The sequence below is a fragment of the Chiloscyllium plagiosum genome, unplaced genomic scaffold (genome assembly GCF_037043375.1).
Source record: "Chiloscyllium plagiosum isolate Xiang-an unplaced genomic scaffold, Cpla_swu_hap1 HiC_scaffold_25, whole genome shotgun sequence".
In the NCBI taxonomy this organism is placed as follows: Eukaryota; Metazoa; Chordata; class Chondrichthyes; order Orectolobiformes; family Hemiscylliidae; genus Chiloscyllium; species Chiloscyllium plagiosum.
The window spans coordinates 9,894,356-9,911,810 of record NW_028270163.1 but is presented as its reverse complement, the minus strand read 5'-3'; the positions used below and the strand labels follow the sequence as shown (position 1 = coordinate 9,911,810).

The 17,455-nt window shown below is 43.0% G+C and overlaps 1 protein-coding gene across 8 annotated transcripts in view; it reads right to left on the bottom strand.

The window, feature by feature from the left end:
• cacna1g (calcium voltage-gated channel subunit alpha1 G) overlaps positions 1-17,455 on the bottom strand; it is a 611,364-nt gene that overhangs the window by 239,599 nt on the left and 354,310 nt on the right. For all 8 annotated transcript variants that reach the window (XM_088000446.1, XM_088000447.1, XM_043714394.2 and 5 more), the window contains exon 6: positions 8,218-8,524. In XM_088000446.1, the coding sequence (XP_087856572.1) occupies positions 8,218-8,524 (307 nt within the window). The remainder of the gene's footprint in view (positions 1-8,217; positions 8,525-17,455) is intronic.

Here is a 17,455-nt window from a genome sequence, read left to right as displayed (position 1 = left end):
GCAATTCACTGGGACTTTGGCCCCAGCATGGTTCAGATGAAGATCACCTGATCGGAACAGGTCCCTTCTTCCCCAGTACTGGTGCCAATGTCCCAGGTTCTGATCAGACTGTCCGTGAATGTTATGTTAGGGCTTCATGGGGCACAGTGGTTAGCACTGCTGCCTCAAAGCAGCAAGGACCTGGGTTCAATTGCAGCCTTGGGTAACTGTGTGGATTTTCCATATTCTCCCTGTGTCTATGCAGATTTCCACTGGGTGATCTTCCCACAGTCCAAAGATGTGCAGGTTAAGTGGATTGGCTGTGCTAAAAAAAAATTGCCCTGTAGTGTCCAGAGAGATGCAGGTTAGGTGAATTAGCCATGGCCAATGTGAGGTTGGGGGCTGGGTGTGGGTGGGATGCTCCTTCGAGGGTCAGTGCAGTCTCGGTGGGCTCTTTCTGCACTGTAGGAATTCTATGAACTTTAAATTGTCACACAAGAATCTAAAGAAATAAGAATGACTTAAAAATATCTCAGTGGATTTCACTTGCAGGTTGGAAATCGATCAGCACTCTTGGTACAGACTGAGAACAACCTGACAGCAGGGAAAAGGGCCTGTGTAATTTTGAGAACTATTGCAGTACATGGTCATTACTGAGAAAGTACTGTACTCAATTCAGAATCAAAGAGTGACTCAGAGTCAAGTGCAACTAAACAAGTCGTCAGCATTCACTTCAAGCCATTTCCATTTCTCGAGGCAAAATAGTTCCCACTCATCTCTTGAGAATTTGCAGTTAATACTAATGCTTGTATTAATAAATGATGCTGCCCTTCATTTCAAAGAGCAAAATCTTGATTATCTTGCTCCAAAACTACTCTCTGAAAAAAAAAGGTTCACTGATTCTCTTCACTGTAGCCGAGTCTGTTATATATAGATACCATGCACTGAAGATTACTGCCTGCTGACACCGTGCACTAAAGATTAATGTCCTCAATAATTCAAGACTATTGTCCAATCTCACCAAATTATCGGTAACTAAGGAGCCAAAAAGAGTGAGGAATTTGATGTAATTAACATCAGCCAAGAAAAAGTATCAGAGAAACCCAACAGTCTAGAGATTGTCAAACTCCAGGACTTAATGGCTATCGCCTAGGGTCAGATAAAAGAGCTGAAGAGATTTTGGATGTAGTGGCTTCGATTTTCCAAAGTTTCTAAAATACTGGAAGGATTGAAAGGACAAGAGAAGAGAGGGAGTGGCGTTTTTGATTAGGGTTAATGTTACAGCTCTATTTAGGGCGGATATTTGTGGGAATAGTCCAGGGAAGCTATTTGGTGGAATTAAGAAATAAGAAAGAAATGATCACCTTATTAGATTTGTACTATATTCCCCCCAAGTAGTCAGCGGGAAATTGAGAAATAAATTTGTAAGGAGATCTCAGTTATCTGTAATAAGGTGGTTACGTTAGGGGATTTTAACTTTCCAAACAAAGACTGGAACTACTATAGTGTTAAGGGCTTGGATGGAGAGGAATTCTGTTAAGTGTGTACAAGAAAATTTCTGATTCAATATATGGATGTACCTACTAGAGAAGATGCAAAACCTGACCTACTCTTGGGAAATAAGGCAGGGCAGGTGACTTAGGTGTCAGTGGGGGAGCACTTTGAGGCCAGCAACCATAATTATATTAGTTTTAAAATAGTGATGAAAAAGGATAGACCAGATCTAAAAGTTGAAGTTTTAAATTGGAGAAAGGCTAATTTTGATGGTATTAGGCAAGAACTTTCAAAAGCTGACTGGGGGCAGATGTTCGCAGGTAAAGAGATGGCTCGAAAATAGGAAGCCTTCAGAAATTAGATAACAAGAATCCAGAGACAGTATGTTTGTATTAGGTTGAAGGGTAAGGCTGGTAGGTGTAGGGAATGCTGGATGACTAGAGAAATTCAGGTTTTGGTCAAGAATAAGAAGGAAGCATATGTCAGCTATAGGCAGGACAGATTGAGTGAATCCCCAGAATGGCATAAAAACAATTGGAGTAAACTTAAGAGGGAAGTCAGGAGGGCAAAAAGGGGAAATGAGATAGCTTTGGCAAATAGGGTTTAGGAGAATTCAAAGGGATTCTACAAATACAATAAGGACAAAAGAGTAACTAGGGAGAGAATACAGCCCCTTAAAGATCAGCAAGGCCACTTAGACATGGAACTAGGAGATGAGGGAGATACTAAATGAGTATTTTGCATCATGTTTACTGTGGAGAAGGATGTGGAAGATAATGGATGTGGGGAAGCAAATAACAACATCTTGAAAAATGTCCATATTACAGAGGAGGCATTGCTGGATGTGTTAAAACACATAAAGGTGGATAAATCCAGGACCGGATCAAGTGTACCCTAGAACTCTGTGGGAAGCTAGGAAAGTGATTGCTGGGCCCTTTGCTGAGATATTTGTATCATTGACATCCACAGGTGAGGTGCCGGAAGACTGAAGGTTGGCTAACGTGGTATCACAATTTAAAGAAGGTGGTAAGGACAAGCCAGAGAACTATAGACCAGTGAGCCTGACATCAATGGGGGAAAGTTGTTGGAGGGAATCCTGAGGGACAGAATTTCTATGTATTTGGAAAGGCAAGGACTGATTAGGGCTAGTCAACATGGCTTTGTATGTGGGAAATCGCATCTCATGAAGTTTATTGAGTTTTTTTGAAGAAGTAACAAAGAGGGTTGATGAGGGCAGAGTGGTGGACATGATCCATATGGACTTCAGTAAGTTGTTTGACAAGATTCCTCACGGTAGACTGGTTAACTAGATCACACAGAACAGAGGGTGAACTAGCCATTTGGATACAGAACTGGCTTGAAGGTAGAAGACAGAGGGTGGTGGTGGAGGGCTGTTTTTCAGACTGGAGGCCTGTCACCTGTGGTGTGCCATAAGGATTGGTGCTGGGTCCACTGCTTTTCCTCACTTGTACAAATGATTTGTATGTGAATGTAGGAGGTGTGGTTTGTAAATTTGCAGATGAGACCAAAATTGGAGGTGGAGTAGACAGCAAAGAAGGTTACATCAGAGTACAATGGGATCTTGATCAGACGGGCCAATGGGCTAAGGATTAGCAGATGGAGTTTAGTTTAGATAAATGTGAGGTGCTGCATTTTGGAAAGGCAAATCAAGGCAGGATTTACACACTTAATGGTAGGGTCCTGGGGAGTGTTGCTGAACAAAGTGACCTTGGAGTGCAGGTTCATAGCTCCTTGAAAGTGAAGTGACATGCACATAGGATAGCATTTGTTATGCTTGCCTTTATTGATCACAGCACTGAGTACAGGAGTTGGGAGGTCATGTTGCGGCTATACAGGACATTGGTTAGGCCACTTTTGGAACACTTCATGCAATTCTGGTCTCCTTACTAAAGGAGGGATATTGTGAAACTTGAAAGAGTTCAGAAAAGATTTATGAGGATGTTGCCTAGGTTGGAGGGAGAGGCTGGGGCTATTTTCCAAGGAGGGTCAGAGGCTGAGGGGTGACCTTATAGAGCATAGGGTAAATAGTCAAGGTCTTTTCCCCAGGATGGGGGTGTCCAAAACTAGAGGGCATAGGTTTAAGATGAGAGGGGAAAGATTTAAAAGGGACTTAAGGGGCAACTTTTTCATGCAGAGAGTGGTGCGTGTATGGAATGAGCTGCCAGAGGAAGTGGTGGAGGCTGGAACTATTACAACATTTAAAAGACATCTGGAAGGGTATACGAAAAGGAAAGGTTTAGAGGGATATGGGCCAAATGCTGGTAAATAGGACTAGATTTATTTAGGATATCTGGTCGGCATGGACGGGTTGGACCAAAGGGTCTGTTTCCATGCTGTACATCCCTATGACTCTATCACTCTACTGAAATGGTTCTAGTAGATTGGAAATTAACCAATGCAATACTGCTATTCAAGAAAGCCAGTTAGTCTGAAAAATGCTGGGTATTCTGGAATCTATTTTAAGGAAGTCTTAATGCATTTAGAAATTCATGTATGATCAAAGAAGTTTTACGAAAAAGAAATTGTGCTCCATAAACTTATGAAATTTCATTGAGGAGGTGACTTGCAGTCGAAATGGGGGAGTCAGTAGATGTAATATACCTAGATTTCCAAAGGACACGTTAAAAATGCCACATAAAATGTTAACGCATAAGATAAGGGCTCATGGAGTTAGGATGATATATTAGTGTGGGGAGAGGATTGAATACTGGGCAGGAGGCAGAGTGCAGGGATAAGCAGGACATTTTCAAGTCTGCCGGCAGTAACTAGTGGAGTTCTCAATGGTAGGTGATGAATATCAGGTATTTTTAATTCTATTGTGATCACTTAGATGATGAAACAGAATATGTGCTGGTTTTCTGATGTTATACAGTGATGTGGTTTTGTAAGCTGTGGGGAATATACAGTGTAGCAGCTAAGAGATATAGAACGGTTATATCAGGTGGTAGACAAGGTATTGTAGGGAATGTGGCTTTATTCATTTGGTAGGAAGAATGGAAGAGCAGACTCTTTTAAAAGTAGGTTATTAAGGAAACTTGAATATAGTGTACACTGAAAATAAGTTAAAATGTTGGTCCAGTGAGTAATTAGAAGATAAATGGCATAGTCTTTACTTCAAGGTTTTTTGGTGTACAAGACTTGTGTTTAGTTTTAGTCTTCATGCTTAAGTACTTTTGTTGGAAGCAGTGCATGGAGGTTCACTCGGTGGGTCCCTGAGTTGAGAGAGTGCGTAGAGTGAGTCCATACATTCTGGAGCCTCAGAGAGTGAGAGATGAGCTGACGTAAGATATCAACCATTTAAGAACCTGAAGGAGATTTTAGACTTCACACTGAGTGGCTGTTTGCCTTCAGTGGGGTATCCGAATCACAGAAGTGGAATCTCAATATTAAAGGGATCAACTATTTAGGACTGAAATGAGGAGAGGCTCCTTCAATCAGGGGGCTGTGGATATTTGGAATTTGTTATCCCAGAATGGTTATGGATGCTCCATCATTAGACATATTCAAGCTTGCGATTCCTGGGCTCTCCTGGAATTAAGAGATATGGGGAGCAGATGGGAAACTGGTGCTGAGGCTAGAGGTCAGCTATCATCATATTGAATGTTGGAACATGCTGAGGGGCTGTATAGTCTACTCCTACCCTAAATGTTCTTTTGCTGCCCACTCATGACTGACGTAGAAGCATAAGTAGGCCATCTTGGCCCATATAGTCTGCTCTTTAATTCAATGAGATCACAGCTAATTTGATAATCTGGGAGTAAGTGAGGACTGCAGATGCTGGAGATCAGAGTCGAGAGTGTGGTGCTGGAAAAGCACAGCAGGTCAGGCAGCATCCAAGGTTTCCTGATGCTTATGCTTGAAACGTCGATTCTCCTGCTCCTCGGATGCTGCCTGACCTGCTGTGTTTTTCCAGCACCTCACTGTTGAATCTAATCTGATAATCTTCAAAGGGTACTTCAGGATATGGATCAGTCGAAAAGTTGGGCAGAGAAATGGCAGATGGAGTTTAATCTGGACAAGTGTGAGGTGATGCATTTTGGGTGGTCAATTGCAAGTTGCCTTTGTTTTCCATAACCCTTGATCCCCTACTGATTAAAAATCTGACTGTCTCAGCATTAAGAACACAGAACAATATGGCAGAGAAATGGTCCCCTGGCATACCATGTCTGCACTGAACCTGACACCATCTATCTGTGCACGGTTCCTCTATTTACTTCCTGTACATGTGTCTGTTTAAGTGCCTTTTAAATGATGTTATTGTAACTGTGTTTACCATCTCGCCTGGCAGTGTGTTCCAGGAACCTACCACCCTCTGCAAAAAAAAAACTTACCTCACACATCTCCTTTAAATATTTCCCCCTCACCTTATTTGACATTTCCATCTGGGAAAACACACTCAGAATATCCAACCTATCCGTGCCTCTCATAATTTTATACACTTCTATTCGGTCACCTTGCTTTCGCAAAAACAATCCAAGTTTGTCCAACCTCTCCCCACAGCCAATACACTCCAATGCATGCAATATCCTAATAAATCTCTTTTGGCCCCCACCCCATTGACGCCATATCCTTCCTGGTGACCAGAACTGCACACAATTCTCCAAACGTGACTTAACTAAAGTCTTATACAGCTGCCACATGACTTGCCAACTTTTAGGTAAAAACAATGACAGCAGATGCTGGAAACCCACTGTCCCCATGGCTTGTCCTACCTGCTTATCTTCTTTTCCATCTATCCACTCTATTCTGACCTATCACCTTCATCCCCTCCCCCATTCACCCACTGTACTCTTTGCTACCTTCCCCCATCCTCCTCCAAGACCTATCACTTTCATCCCCATCCCCACTCACCTATTGTATTCTATGCTACTTTTTCCCCACCCCCACCCTCCTCTCATTTATCTCTCCACCCTTCAGGCACTCTGCCTGTATTCCTGATGAAGGGCTTTTGCCCGAAACGTCGATTTTCCTGTTCCTCGGATGCTGCCTGAACTGCTGTGCTTTTCCAGCACCACTCTTGTCAACTTTTATACTCAGTGCCCTGACAGCTGAAAGCAGAAATTGCTATATGCATTCTTTACCACCATATCCACTTGTGTTACCCCTCTGTCTAATAATCTTCCTCAGGATCCTGCCATTTACTAGATATTTTCCACTTGGAGTTGACCACCCAAAATGCATCACCTCATACTTGTCCAGATTAAACTTGATCTGTCATAACTCCGCCTCACTTTCCAGTTGATCTGTATCCTGCTGTATCCTTTGATAACTTCCCTCACTATCCACAACTCTACCAACTTTCATGTCACCTATAAGTTTACTAATCAGACCACCTACATTTTAAACCAACTCATTTATATATATTACAAACAACAGAGGTCCCAGCACTGATCCTTGCAGAATGCCACTGCCACAGAACAGTCTATAATGAGGGATCTTGACAAATGCTTTACTAAAGTCCATGTTGACATTGACCACCCTACCCTCATCTATAATTTTCGTCACTTCTTCAAACACCACATTCAACAACCCAACCTCTGCAATAAGAATTCCATAGATTCACAACCCTCTGAGAGAACAATATTTACTCTTTTCTGTCTGAAATGGATGATTCCTTATTCTAAGATTATGCCCTCTGCTCCTAGTCTCTCTCAAAAGGAGAACCAATTTTTCACATCTACTCTGTCAAGCCCTTGCAGGATCATGTATGTTTCAGTAAGTTTATCTCTGAATCTTCCAAACTGCAAAGAGTGCAGGCCCAATATATTCAACCACCCTTGAAGTGAAATATTCGTTTTCAGGCCAACACCATTAAAACACAGATTATTAAAACACCATTAAAACATTGATTATATAGAATCCCTACAAAGTTGAAATAGGCTCTTCGGCCTAACAAGTCCACACCGACCCTCCGAAGACTATCCCACCCAGACTTATTGTCTACATTTACTCCTGACTAATTCACCTAATCTGCACAACTTTGGACTGTGGGAGGAAATCGGAGCACCCGAAGGAAACCCACACCAACATGGGGAGATGTGCAAACTCCACACAGACATCTGGTCATCTATCCCATTGCTAGCTATGAACAATTAGAAGTGACAGCTTCATAGTTACTATTTCTATCCATCACCATAATAAAAAGAACTATTAGGTATAATTTGAGTTTTTAATATAATTTGGAAAATGATTTCCAAATAACAAAAAGGGAAGTAGGATTCCAGGTGTGGCTTTATTAACAGCATCTCCTGCTCTATGCCTTACAGAGAGTTGACCACCTTTGACTGACACTCCAATGCCATACTGAGGATGTGTTGAAGGGTTTGGCTTTGTGTTGAGGCATTAAACTGATCCCCTAAGCTGGTTTTTAAAGAACCCTGGAGCATTATTTAGAAAATAAATGGTGGGCAATATTCATTCCCAAGTCAACATCAAATCAACTGCCCATCTATCTCATTGTCAGTTGTGGGATCTTGCTGTGTACAATTTGGCAGTGATGCTTCCTGCACAGCAACAGTGACTTCTGTTTAAAATGTACTTCATTGGTTGTAGAATGCTGCTTAATATCCTGACATTTCCACAGTGTTCCACAGTTTTGACACCAGTTTCAGTGAATTACTTGTTGGCTGCTGTTGGCCTTTGTCAGAATGAGAGAAATTGAATCTGCCAGCCTGTCTCAAAATAAAAGCTGTAACCTACTGAAGGAAGAACACCTCAACGTACCTGAAATATTGCTATCCACGCGTAGCCAATGTTATCGAAGTTGATGGCTCCTTTGAATGGGTTGTGATCAGCAGGTTGGCACTGGGTATAGTACTGATTCCAGTTTATACAGCTGATATTGTCCGTGTTGTTACTCAGTAACAGGTAGTAACTTGTATCGTCGAGGGTACATTCAATGTTATTCACTCTTCTTTGGGGCACACTGCGACAATAGCGCATTCCATTATCCTTCAGGAGGGAACATATGAAGGGATTCTCATCATCATTTTCTGTGTGATAATATCGATCCAGCCCTTGAGAGGCAGGTCTATGACAAAAATGGAAAAAGTCACACAATTAGAGAGAAACAGGTTTGACATTAAGGTGGGAAAAGTGGCCTCAGGAGGTCTCAGGGCATCCTAATAAACCAGCTCGACAGTGAATTGGACTTTTTCTGGTTGCTATCATCTTGAATACTTCTTGCCTATGACATGATTAGACCTTAAAGATATGAAAGGCCTGGTCAAGTGATTAGATGCCAAGTGTTATTGACAAGAAGTAATGTCATAATAAAGATAAAGACTGCCCCTGGAGACACCACTTGGGATTGCACCTGCACTGCACTGTCCTACTTAGTTGAAATTACATCAGTTATTGAGCCTTATGTTTACAATTCTTTGTTTTCTTCATCTGGCAAAGGTTTTTTAGCACCATAACTTCCTTTGCATATCTACTTGGTTGCCACATGCAAGGTGACCAGCCTTAACCTCTCTGCTAAAGGGGCTCTGAAGGTGATACTTGTGAATAGTCAGGCATGTCTTTGACTGTAACTTTTTCTTCCTTCTTTTGCCAGCCTCACTTTTGCCCCTTGCTCCACCACAAAGATTGGAGTGGAAAATGGGAACTCACGACACATATCTGCCTGAGGTTTTTAAAATTATGAGTTGTGGATATCGCTGGCTAGGCAGCATTTCTTGCCCATCCCTAATTGCCCAGAGGGCGGTTAAGAGTCAAGCACATTACTGTGGGTTTGGAGTCATATGGAGGACAGACCAGGTAAGGATGGCAGCTTCCCTCTCTGAAGGACATTAATGAACCAGATGCGCTTTCATGACAATTGACAATGGTCTCATGGTCATCATTAGACTCTTAAATTCCAGGTTTTTATTGGATTCAAACTTTCCCATTTGCCATAGTGGGATTTAAACCCAGACTTCCAGAACATTATTTAGGTCTCTAGATTTATGGTCCAGCGATAATAACTCTAAGCCATCATCTACCCATAAATGTATCGTTCCATGGTCACCTCACTGATAAGGCATTATAATTGATTTCTTCATCTGTGATGGTGGGATTTGAACCAATGTTCTGAGGGCAAAAGCCTAGCTTCCAATTTACTTATTCAGTGACATTACCACCATTCCTTTATATACACCTTCGGCTTACTAGTTCAGTTTGGGAACACATTAGTACAAGTAAGGCAGGCTTCATTGATCTCTGACCCTGGAAGGAAAAATGAGTACAACTTGTGAATAACACATACTGGTTTGATTTGGTGTGTATATCTTGGAACAGTGCTCCAGTCTGACCAACACTTATTTCCAACATTGCACTGCCTACAAATGTGCTGTGAATGGAACAATGCCATGTATTGAAATTTTATTTTACAGCCAGAATGTTTTTGTCCTTCAACTGAGTGGGTTGTGGACAATTTCAGAGAGCAGTTAAGAGCCAATTACATTGTGGTGGGTCTGGAATCACACATCGGCCAGGCCAGGGTAGCCAATGTTCTTCACTAAAGGACATTAATGAATCAGATGGGTTTTTACAACAACTGATGATTGGTATCATGGTCTATTACTGAGACTGGATTTCATTTCCAGACTTATGAATGAAACTAAACTCCATCAGCTGCAATGGTGGATTTGAACCCATACCCTACACAATATAACCCTGTGCCCCGGATTACTAGCCCAGTGACGTTACAACTAGATCACCAGCCATCATGTTATAAGCCCTGCTGCAATATGGGCATGAAGTAAGGCTAGAATTAGACTAAACTGGGAGGTTCCCTTTTGTTCATAAAAACCAACATTTACTACAAAGCTTAGTCCTAAGGGATGTCCTTGGATGAGATGCTATGAGGCCATTAGCAAGCACTTACATGTATAGAATCTTTTATGTCTTCAAGGTGCTCCAAACCTCTCAGCTGTCAAATAGGTTTGGGAGTGTAGACACCATTGTAATGTAGGGAAGCATGGCAGTTAATTTTAACACAGTGAGATCCAACGAACAGTGATGAGATAGCTCAGCATTTAATCTGTTTGGGTGATTTTGGGGAATAAATGTTGGGCAGGCCACTGGGTTCAGCTACCCTGTTCCTCTCAATACAGTTAGATTCACCTGAGAGAATAGACAGAACCTCAGCTTTCCACCTCATCTCTAAAACTGCTGCCTGGGCAGCAGACTTTCGGTACCAGCTGAGATTGTGTCTCTGGTGTGACATATGAATATCGTGGGTGAGAGTCCTATCCATTGAGTCACAGCTGATCACATATTTGACTGACAGATCTTTTCTCCCTGTGAGATAATCCTTTGGTCCACAAAGTGGCTTCACAGCAGGAGCTCCTTCAGACCATTAAGTAGGAAAACAAAAATCAGGTGACACCTCAGGAGTTCTTTGTTGTAACAGATCTTTACCTCAGGAATTTGATGGAGTTGATGTTTTTGGTGGGGCTTGGGAAAAGGAGAATGGTGATTGTCAACTCCAGTAGATGGTGACAAGTGGGAGGAAGACACAAGATAATATCAAACCGAGGACTGGCCTCTATGGGACAGCAGAGAAGAAAACTCAGTGAAGAAAGATCCTTCATTGTGCGGTCAATCCTCAGAATATGGATGGGTGAAAAACAACACAAGACAACTTTCTCAATTCATGAAGGACATTCTTCCAACTTCATTAAGGGATTCCAGATAAATCCACACCTGTTCCAAATATACTTCTGAGCCTGCACAGAATTCCACTCAAATTACTTCCTACTTCCCTCATCATCCAAAATCTGCAAAGTGTCTTATCTTGATCCAAGCAGGAAATGTTCACTAATGATTCACCTTTTACAGGGCACATGTGTTTCACAGCAGGGACTCCCACTGTGGACTTGCCAGAGGTGGGAGATCATAAAATGCACTTTGCAAAGTGAGAGAGAGAGAGAGAGAGAGAGAAGCATGCATTTTCCCAGTGCAAGATCTACCACAAAACTTCAAAGGGGCCCTAGGTCCAAACCTTAGACTGAGCTGAGTCAACTGACCATAGGAGGAGTGCAGGTATGGTCTGGAGAATAAGCTGCACAGGCTAGTGGGTGGGAACAAGATTAAATACAGTCATTCCCAGCCACATTCCCAATCCAGCCTTTCCAACCAGCCTATCACAGTGTCATAGAGTCATACAGCATGGAAACAGACCCTTCGATCCAACCAGTCATTCCTGACCAAAATCCTAAACTAAACTAGTGTCCCTACCTGCGTTTGAACAATATCCCTCCAAACACTTCTTATTCATGTACATATCCAAATGTATTTTAAACATTGTAACTGTACCCGCATCCACCACTTCCTCTAGAAGTTCATTTCACAAACGGCCACTCTCTGTGTAAAAAAGTTGGCCTGCATGTCCTTTTTAAATCTTTCTCCTCTCATCTTGAAAAATATGCCCCCTAGTTTCGAAATCCCCTACTGCCAACTGAACCTGCATGTTAACCTTAAGAGAATCCTGTACTAAAAAAACACCAGCTATTCACCTTAACTACACCCTCCATGATTTTATAAACGTCTATAAGCTCACCCCTCAACCTCCTACGCTCCAGTGAAAAACGTCCCAGCCTATCCAGCCTCTCCTTATAACTCAAACCTTCCATACCAGGAAATATCCTGGTAAATTCTTTCTGAACCCTTATCGGGATGGGAAAATCTATAACAAAGGACGAGGTAATATCTTTCGGAGGGAAGGAACAAGAATTTGAAAAGGAATGCAATACAAATTATTTTATGCTAACAGTGAATAATTGAATGAAAGCTAACTGACAATCCGATGTACACACCGTGAAGCTAGGGTTCCACCTTGGCTTCATAGTAACTTCCTGAATCTGAGGTCAAAGGTCATGGGTCTGTGGTCCTATTCTAGAGAATGAAGCACAAAATCTTGTTTTATGTATTGCAGTGTGAGTTCTGCACTGTCAGAGGGACAATACTTCAGATAAGATGTGAAACAGAGGCTCTGTCAGGTGAATAGAAAAAATATCCCATAGCATGATTTCAATGAACATGAGGGGTGTGATTCCTGCTGCCTGAGATAATATTGGTCTCAAATAATTCCAAAAACAATTGATCTCTTCCTAATCAGAGCGCTGTGCAGTTTGTCTGTCACATTTCCTAGATTACAATGCTGAACACACTTCAAAAGCAGGCTGTTAAATGACATAGAAGGTGTTACAAAAATGAGATTTTTTTTTCTTTTGTTTTAGTAGTGTTACTGACAGTGAGAAAAGGATGTTGAGAGATATAGAGATACAATTTGGGTCATGTTGAATTAACAATGTGGAATGGGGAAAAAGACTGAACCTACAAATGGATTTTATCTAGTTGGATATTGCTTGACTGAAACACAGATCTTAGGTGCAAGTCCAGCATACTAGCCTTCCTGCTAAACAGAAAAATCATCACTTTGGCTGCAGCCTTCCTTCCATCAATGAGTTAATAAAAATGCTAAATCATTGTGATTTTAATTCCTTTTTAATTATGTTCAATTGCTAATGAACACATTTTGAATTTTGAATGTTTACAAAGATGCCTCGGATGGTAGAATTTTCTAAAGGACTCGCCCCAAGCGAGTCAAGGGGCTGGGTTCAGTGCATGGAGAATTAAGGGAAATGTTAAAGGGGAGGAAGGCTCAGCAGAGGTTATTAAAGTTTCCATAATGAGTAATAGGACAGAGTGTACGGAAAAGGTCAGGAATCTAACTTCAGGAACAGCAGAAGAAGGGGCAACTATGAGAAGAGGGGCAGTCAATGCAGGACTGAGGGTGTTGTACTTAAATACAGGCAGCATATGAAACAAAGCAAATGAGCTTTTTGGAGCAGCTTGTGGTAAAGCCCACGCAGGAACACGCAAAGCTGATTTGGTGATGTGTAATGAGGCAGACTTGATTAGGGAGCTCAAGGTCACAGAACCCCGAGTGGGCAGTGACCATAATGTAATAGAATTCACCCTGCAGTTTGAGAGGGAGGAGCTGGAATCTGATGTCACGGTATTGCAGTTGAGTCAAGGTACCTGCAAAGACATGATGGCGGAGCTGACCAGAGTTAATTGAAAAGGAGAGCCTAGCAGGGAAGATGGTGGAGCAGCAATAGAAAGGGTTTCTGAGGTAGTTTGGAAGGCACAGCAGAAAATTATGGCAGAAGAAACACACTAAAGGAGGGACAAGGCAAACATGGCTGACGAGGGAAGTCAGGGACAGCATAAAAGCAAACTAAAAAGCATACAAAATAGTGAAGGCTAGTGGGAAGCTATAGGATTGGGAAACCTTTAAAAGCCAGCAGAGGATAACTAAGAAAGCAATAAGGGGGCAACAGATGAAATATCAGGGTACATTAGCTCATACTTTATTTTAAAAGAAAATTGCAAGCGTTTTTTTAGATAAATACATAAAAAGTAAGAGGGAGGCAAAAATGGACATTGGAGCACTGGAAAATGAGGCTGGAAAAGTAGTAATGGGAACAAAGAAATGGTGGAGGAACTGAATAGGTACCTTGCATCTGTTTTCACAGAGGAAGACACCGACAGCACACCAGAACTTCAAGAGAGTCATGGGACAGAGGTGAGGGTTGTGGTCATTACTAAGTCTGAAGGTGAATAAATTACCTAGACCAGATAGACTACATCCCAATGTTCTGAAGGAGATAGCTGAGGAGAATGCAGAGGCATTGATGGTAACCTTTCAGAGTTGATAAAGTGTGGAGCTGGAAAAAGCACAGCAGGTCAAGCAGCTTTGGAGGAGCAGAGGATTTGATGGTTCCGACCTGAAACATCGACTCCCCTTCTCTTCTGGTGCGGCTTGACCTTCTGTGCTTTTTCCAGCTGCACACTTTATCGACTCTGACTTTCCTGCATCTGCAGTCCTCAATATCTCCAAGTTGGTGATCATTCAGGAATCAGTGGAGTCAGGGAGGGTCCCAGAGGACTGGAAAATGGCTAATGTAACAGCCCGGTTTGAAAAGGGAGGGAGATAGAAGATGGGAAATGATAAGCTGGTTAGTCCGACCTCAGTCGTTGGTAAGATTTTGGAGTCCATTATTGAGATTGCGGGGTACTTGGAAGTGCAGGGTAAAATAGGGCTGAGACAGCATGGCTTCATCAAGGGGGGGGGGGTCATGGCTGACAAATCTATTAGAATTTTTTGAAGAGGTAGTGAGCAAGTTGGACAAAGGAGAGCCAGTGGGATTTCCAAAAAGCTTTTGATAAGGTGCTACACAGGAGGTTGCTAAATGAATTAAGAGCTCATGATGTTAGGGACAAGGTGCTGGCATGGATAGAGGATTGGCTGATTAGCAGAAGGCAAAGATTAGGGAAAAAAATGGTCTTTCTCAGGATGGCAACCAGTGACTAGTGGGGTTCTGCAGGGGTCAGAGATGGGACCACAACTACACATATTATACATTACTGATTGGATGAAAGAGTAGGGGGCATTGTTGTGAAGGTTGCAGTGGTACAAAGGTAAGTAGAGGGGCAGGTAGTGTTGAGGAAATTGGGAGCCTGCAGAACAGGCTAGGAGTGTGGGCAAAGAAGTGGCAAATGGAATACAATGTGGGAAACTGTGAGGTAATTCACTTTGGTAGGAAGAATAGAGATATATACTATTTTTTAAACAGGGAAAAGCATCAGAAATCTGAAGCATAAAGGGACTAGGAGTCCTAGTGCAGGATTCTCTTAAGGTTAATATGCAGGTTCGGTTGGCAGTTAGGAAGTCAAATGCAATATTACCTTGACAGGGCTAAAATATAGAATAGGGATGTACTGCAGAGGTTGTATAAAGTTTTGAACAGATCGCATTTGGAATATTGTGAGCAGGTTAATAGAACATAGAACAATACAGCGCAGAACAGGCCCTTCGGCCCTCGATGTTGCGCTGTCCTGTAAACTAATCTAAGCCCATCCCCCTAAATTATCCCATCATCATCAATGTGCTTATCCAAGGATTGTTTAAATCTCCCTAATGTGGCTGAGTTAACTACATTGGCAGATAGGGCATTCCACACCTTTACCACTCTCTGAGTAAAGAACCTGCCTCTGACATCTGTCTTAAATCTATCACCCCTCAATTTGTAGCTATGTCCCTCGTATAAGCTGATGTCATCATTCTAGGAAAAAGGCTTTCACTGTCTACCCTATCTAATCCTCTGGGCCCCATACTTAAGGAAGGATGCACTAGCTTTGTATGGGGTCTGAATGAGGTTTACAAGAATGATCCCAGGGATAAAGGGCTTGTCATATGAGGAGCGGTTGAGGACTCTGAGTCAGTACTGGATGGAGTTTAGAAGGATGGGGGAAGGCATCGCAGAATACAGAGAGGCCTGGATGGAGTGCATGTGGAGAAGATGTTATCACTAGTAGGAGAGACTAGGACCTGAGGGCACAACACAGTGAAGGGACGAGAATGGAGATGAGGAAGAATTTCTTCAGCCAGAGGATACTGAATCTGTGGAACTCACTGCTGCAGAACCACTGTGGAGGCCAAGTCATTGAGTATATTTGAGACAGAAATAGATAGGTTAGTAAGGGGATCCAACATTATGGGGAGAAGGCATGAGAATGAGATTGAGAAACATATCATTGCTCCCGATGCGGTTTCTCTCTATGCTGGGGAGGCTGGATGCCTTCTCACAGAGCGCTTCAGAGAACATCTCCGGGACACCTGCACCAATAAACCCCATTGCCCCGTGGCTGAACACTTCAACACCCCCTCCCACTCTGCTGACGACATGCAGGTCCAGGGACTCCTCCATCGCCAATCCCTCACCACCTGACGCCTGGAGGAAGAACGCCTTATCTTCCGCCTTGGGACCCTTCAACCCCAGGGGATCAATGTGGACTTTACCAGTTTCCTTATTTCCCCTCCCCCCACCTTACCTTAGTTCCAACCTTCCAGCTCAGCACCGTCCTCACGACCTGTCCCACCTGTCAATTTTCCCTCCCACCTATCCGCTCCACCCTCCTCTCTGACCTATCACCTTCATCTCCACCTCCATCCACCTATTGCAATCTCAGCTACCCTCTCCCCAGCTCCACCCACCTCCCGTTTATCTCTCCACCCCCGAGGCTCCTAGCCTCATTCCTGATGAAGGGCTCCAGCCCGAAACGTCGAATTTCCTGCTTCTCGGATGCTGTCTGACCTGCTGTGCTTTTCCAGCAACACACTCTTGACTGAGAAACGTATCAGCCATGATCAAATGGCAGAACAGACTTGCTGGGCCAATTGGCCTAATTCTGCTCCTATACCTTGCGGCCTTATTGATTCCTGACGGCAATCGGAACTACTCCAAAGAGAAGAGGGAAGTACATTTTTTACTGTTGGAACTTGGTCATGTTTCACTGGCAACAGAGCATATTTCCTTCCTGTCTGTCCCCTACTTCAAGGTTCTCCCTCTCCTAAAATGGTGTTATGCCTTAATAAAGAACACACTCCCCTCAGTTGAAAAGTGTTGGCTTCCAGTCCCCTGACAGAGGAAATTATTTCAGCAGGCAACCCACTGTGGTACTCAGCCAGCACTATTGGAGGTGGCCCTCTGTTGGATCACTTATTAACTAGAGGCCCTGTCCACCATCTGGGGCATGTGAAAGATGCCTCCATTTCGTGAAAAGGAGCGGGGCCCTCACGCCCTTTACACTGGCCAATATGTGCCCCTCCAATCAAAATCCCTGAAGCAGACTGGTGGGCCAATAACTTGTGAAAACTTGCCACTTGTGAATTACTTCCTTGCTTGCCAACTGGGCAACTGCGTGGTTGCCATGAGCAACCTCACAGAGCAGGGAAATGAGCATTGGTGCTGGTAGAGTTGGCCCCGGTCCACCCAGCATTAAGTACATGAGTTGGCATTCTCCCTTCCCACAGTAACATAAGTGCGAGCATCAGATTTTAGATTGGGTGGGTGATAGACACATTGACTTGGATAATGGTCATTCCTTTTACATTGGTAACTGTGTCGTC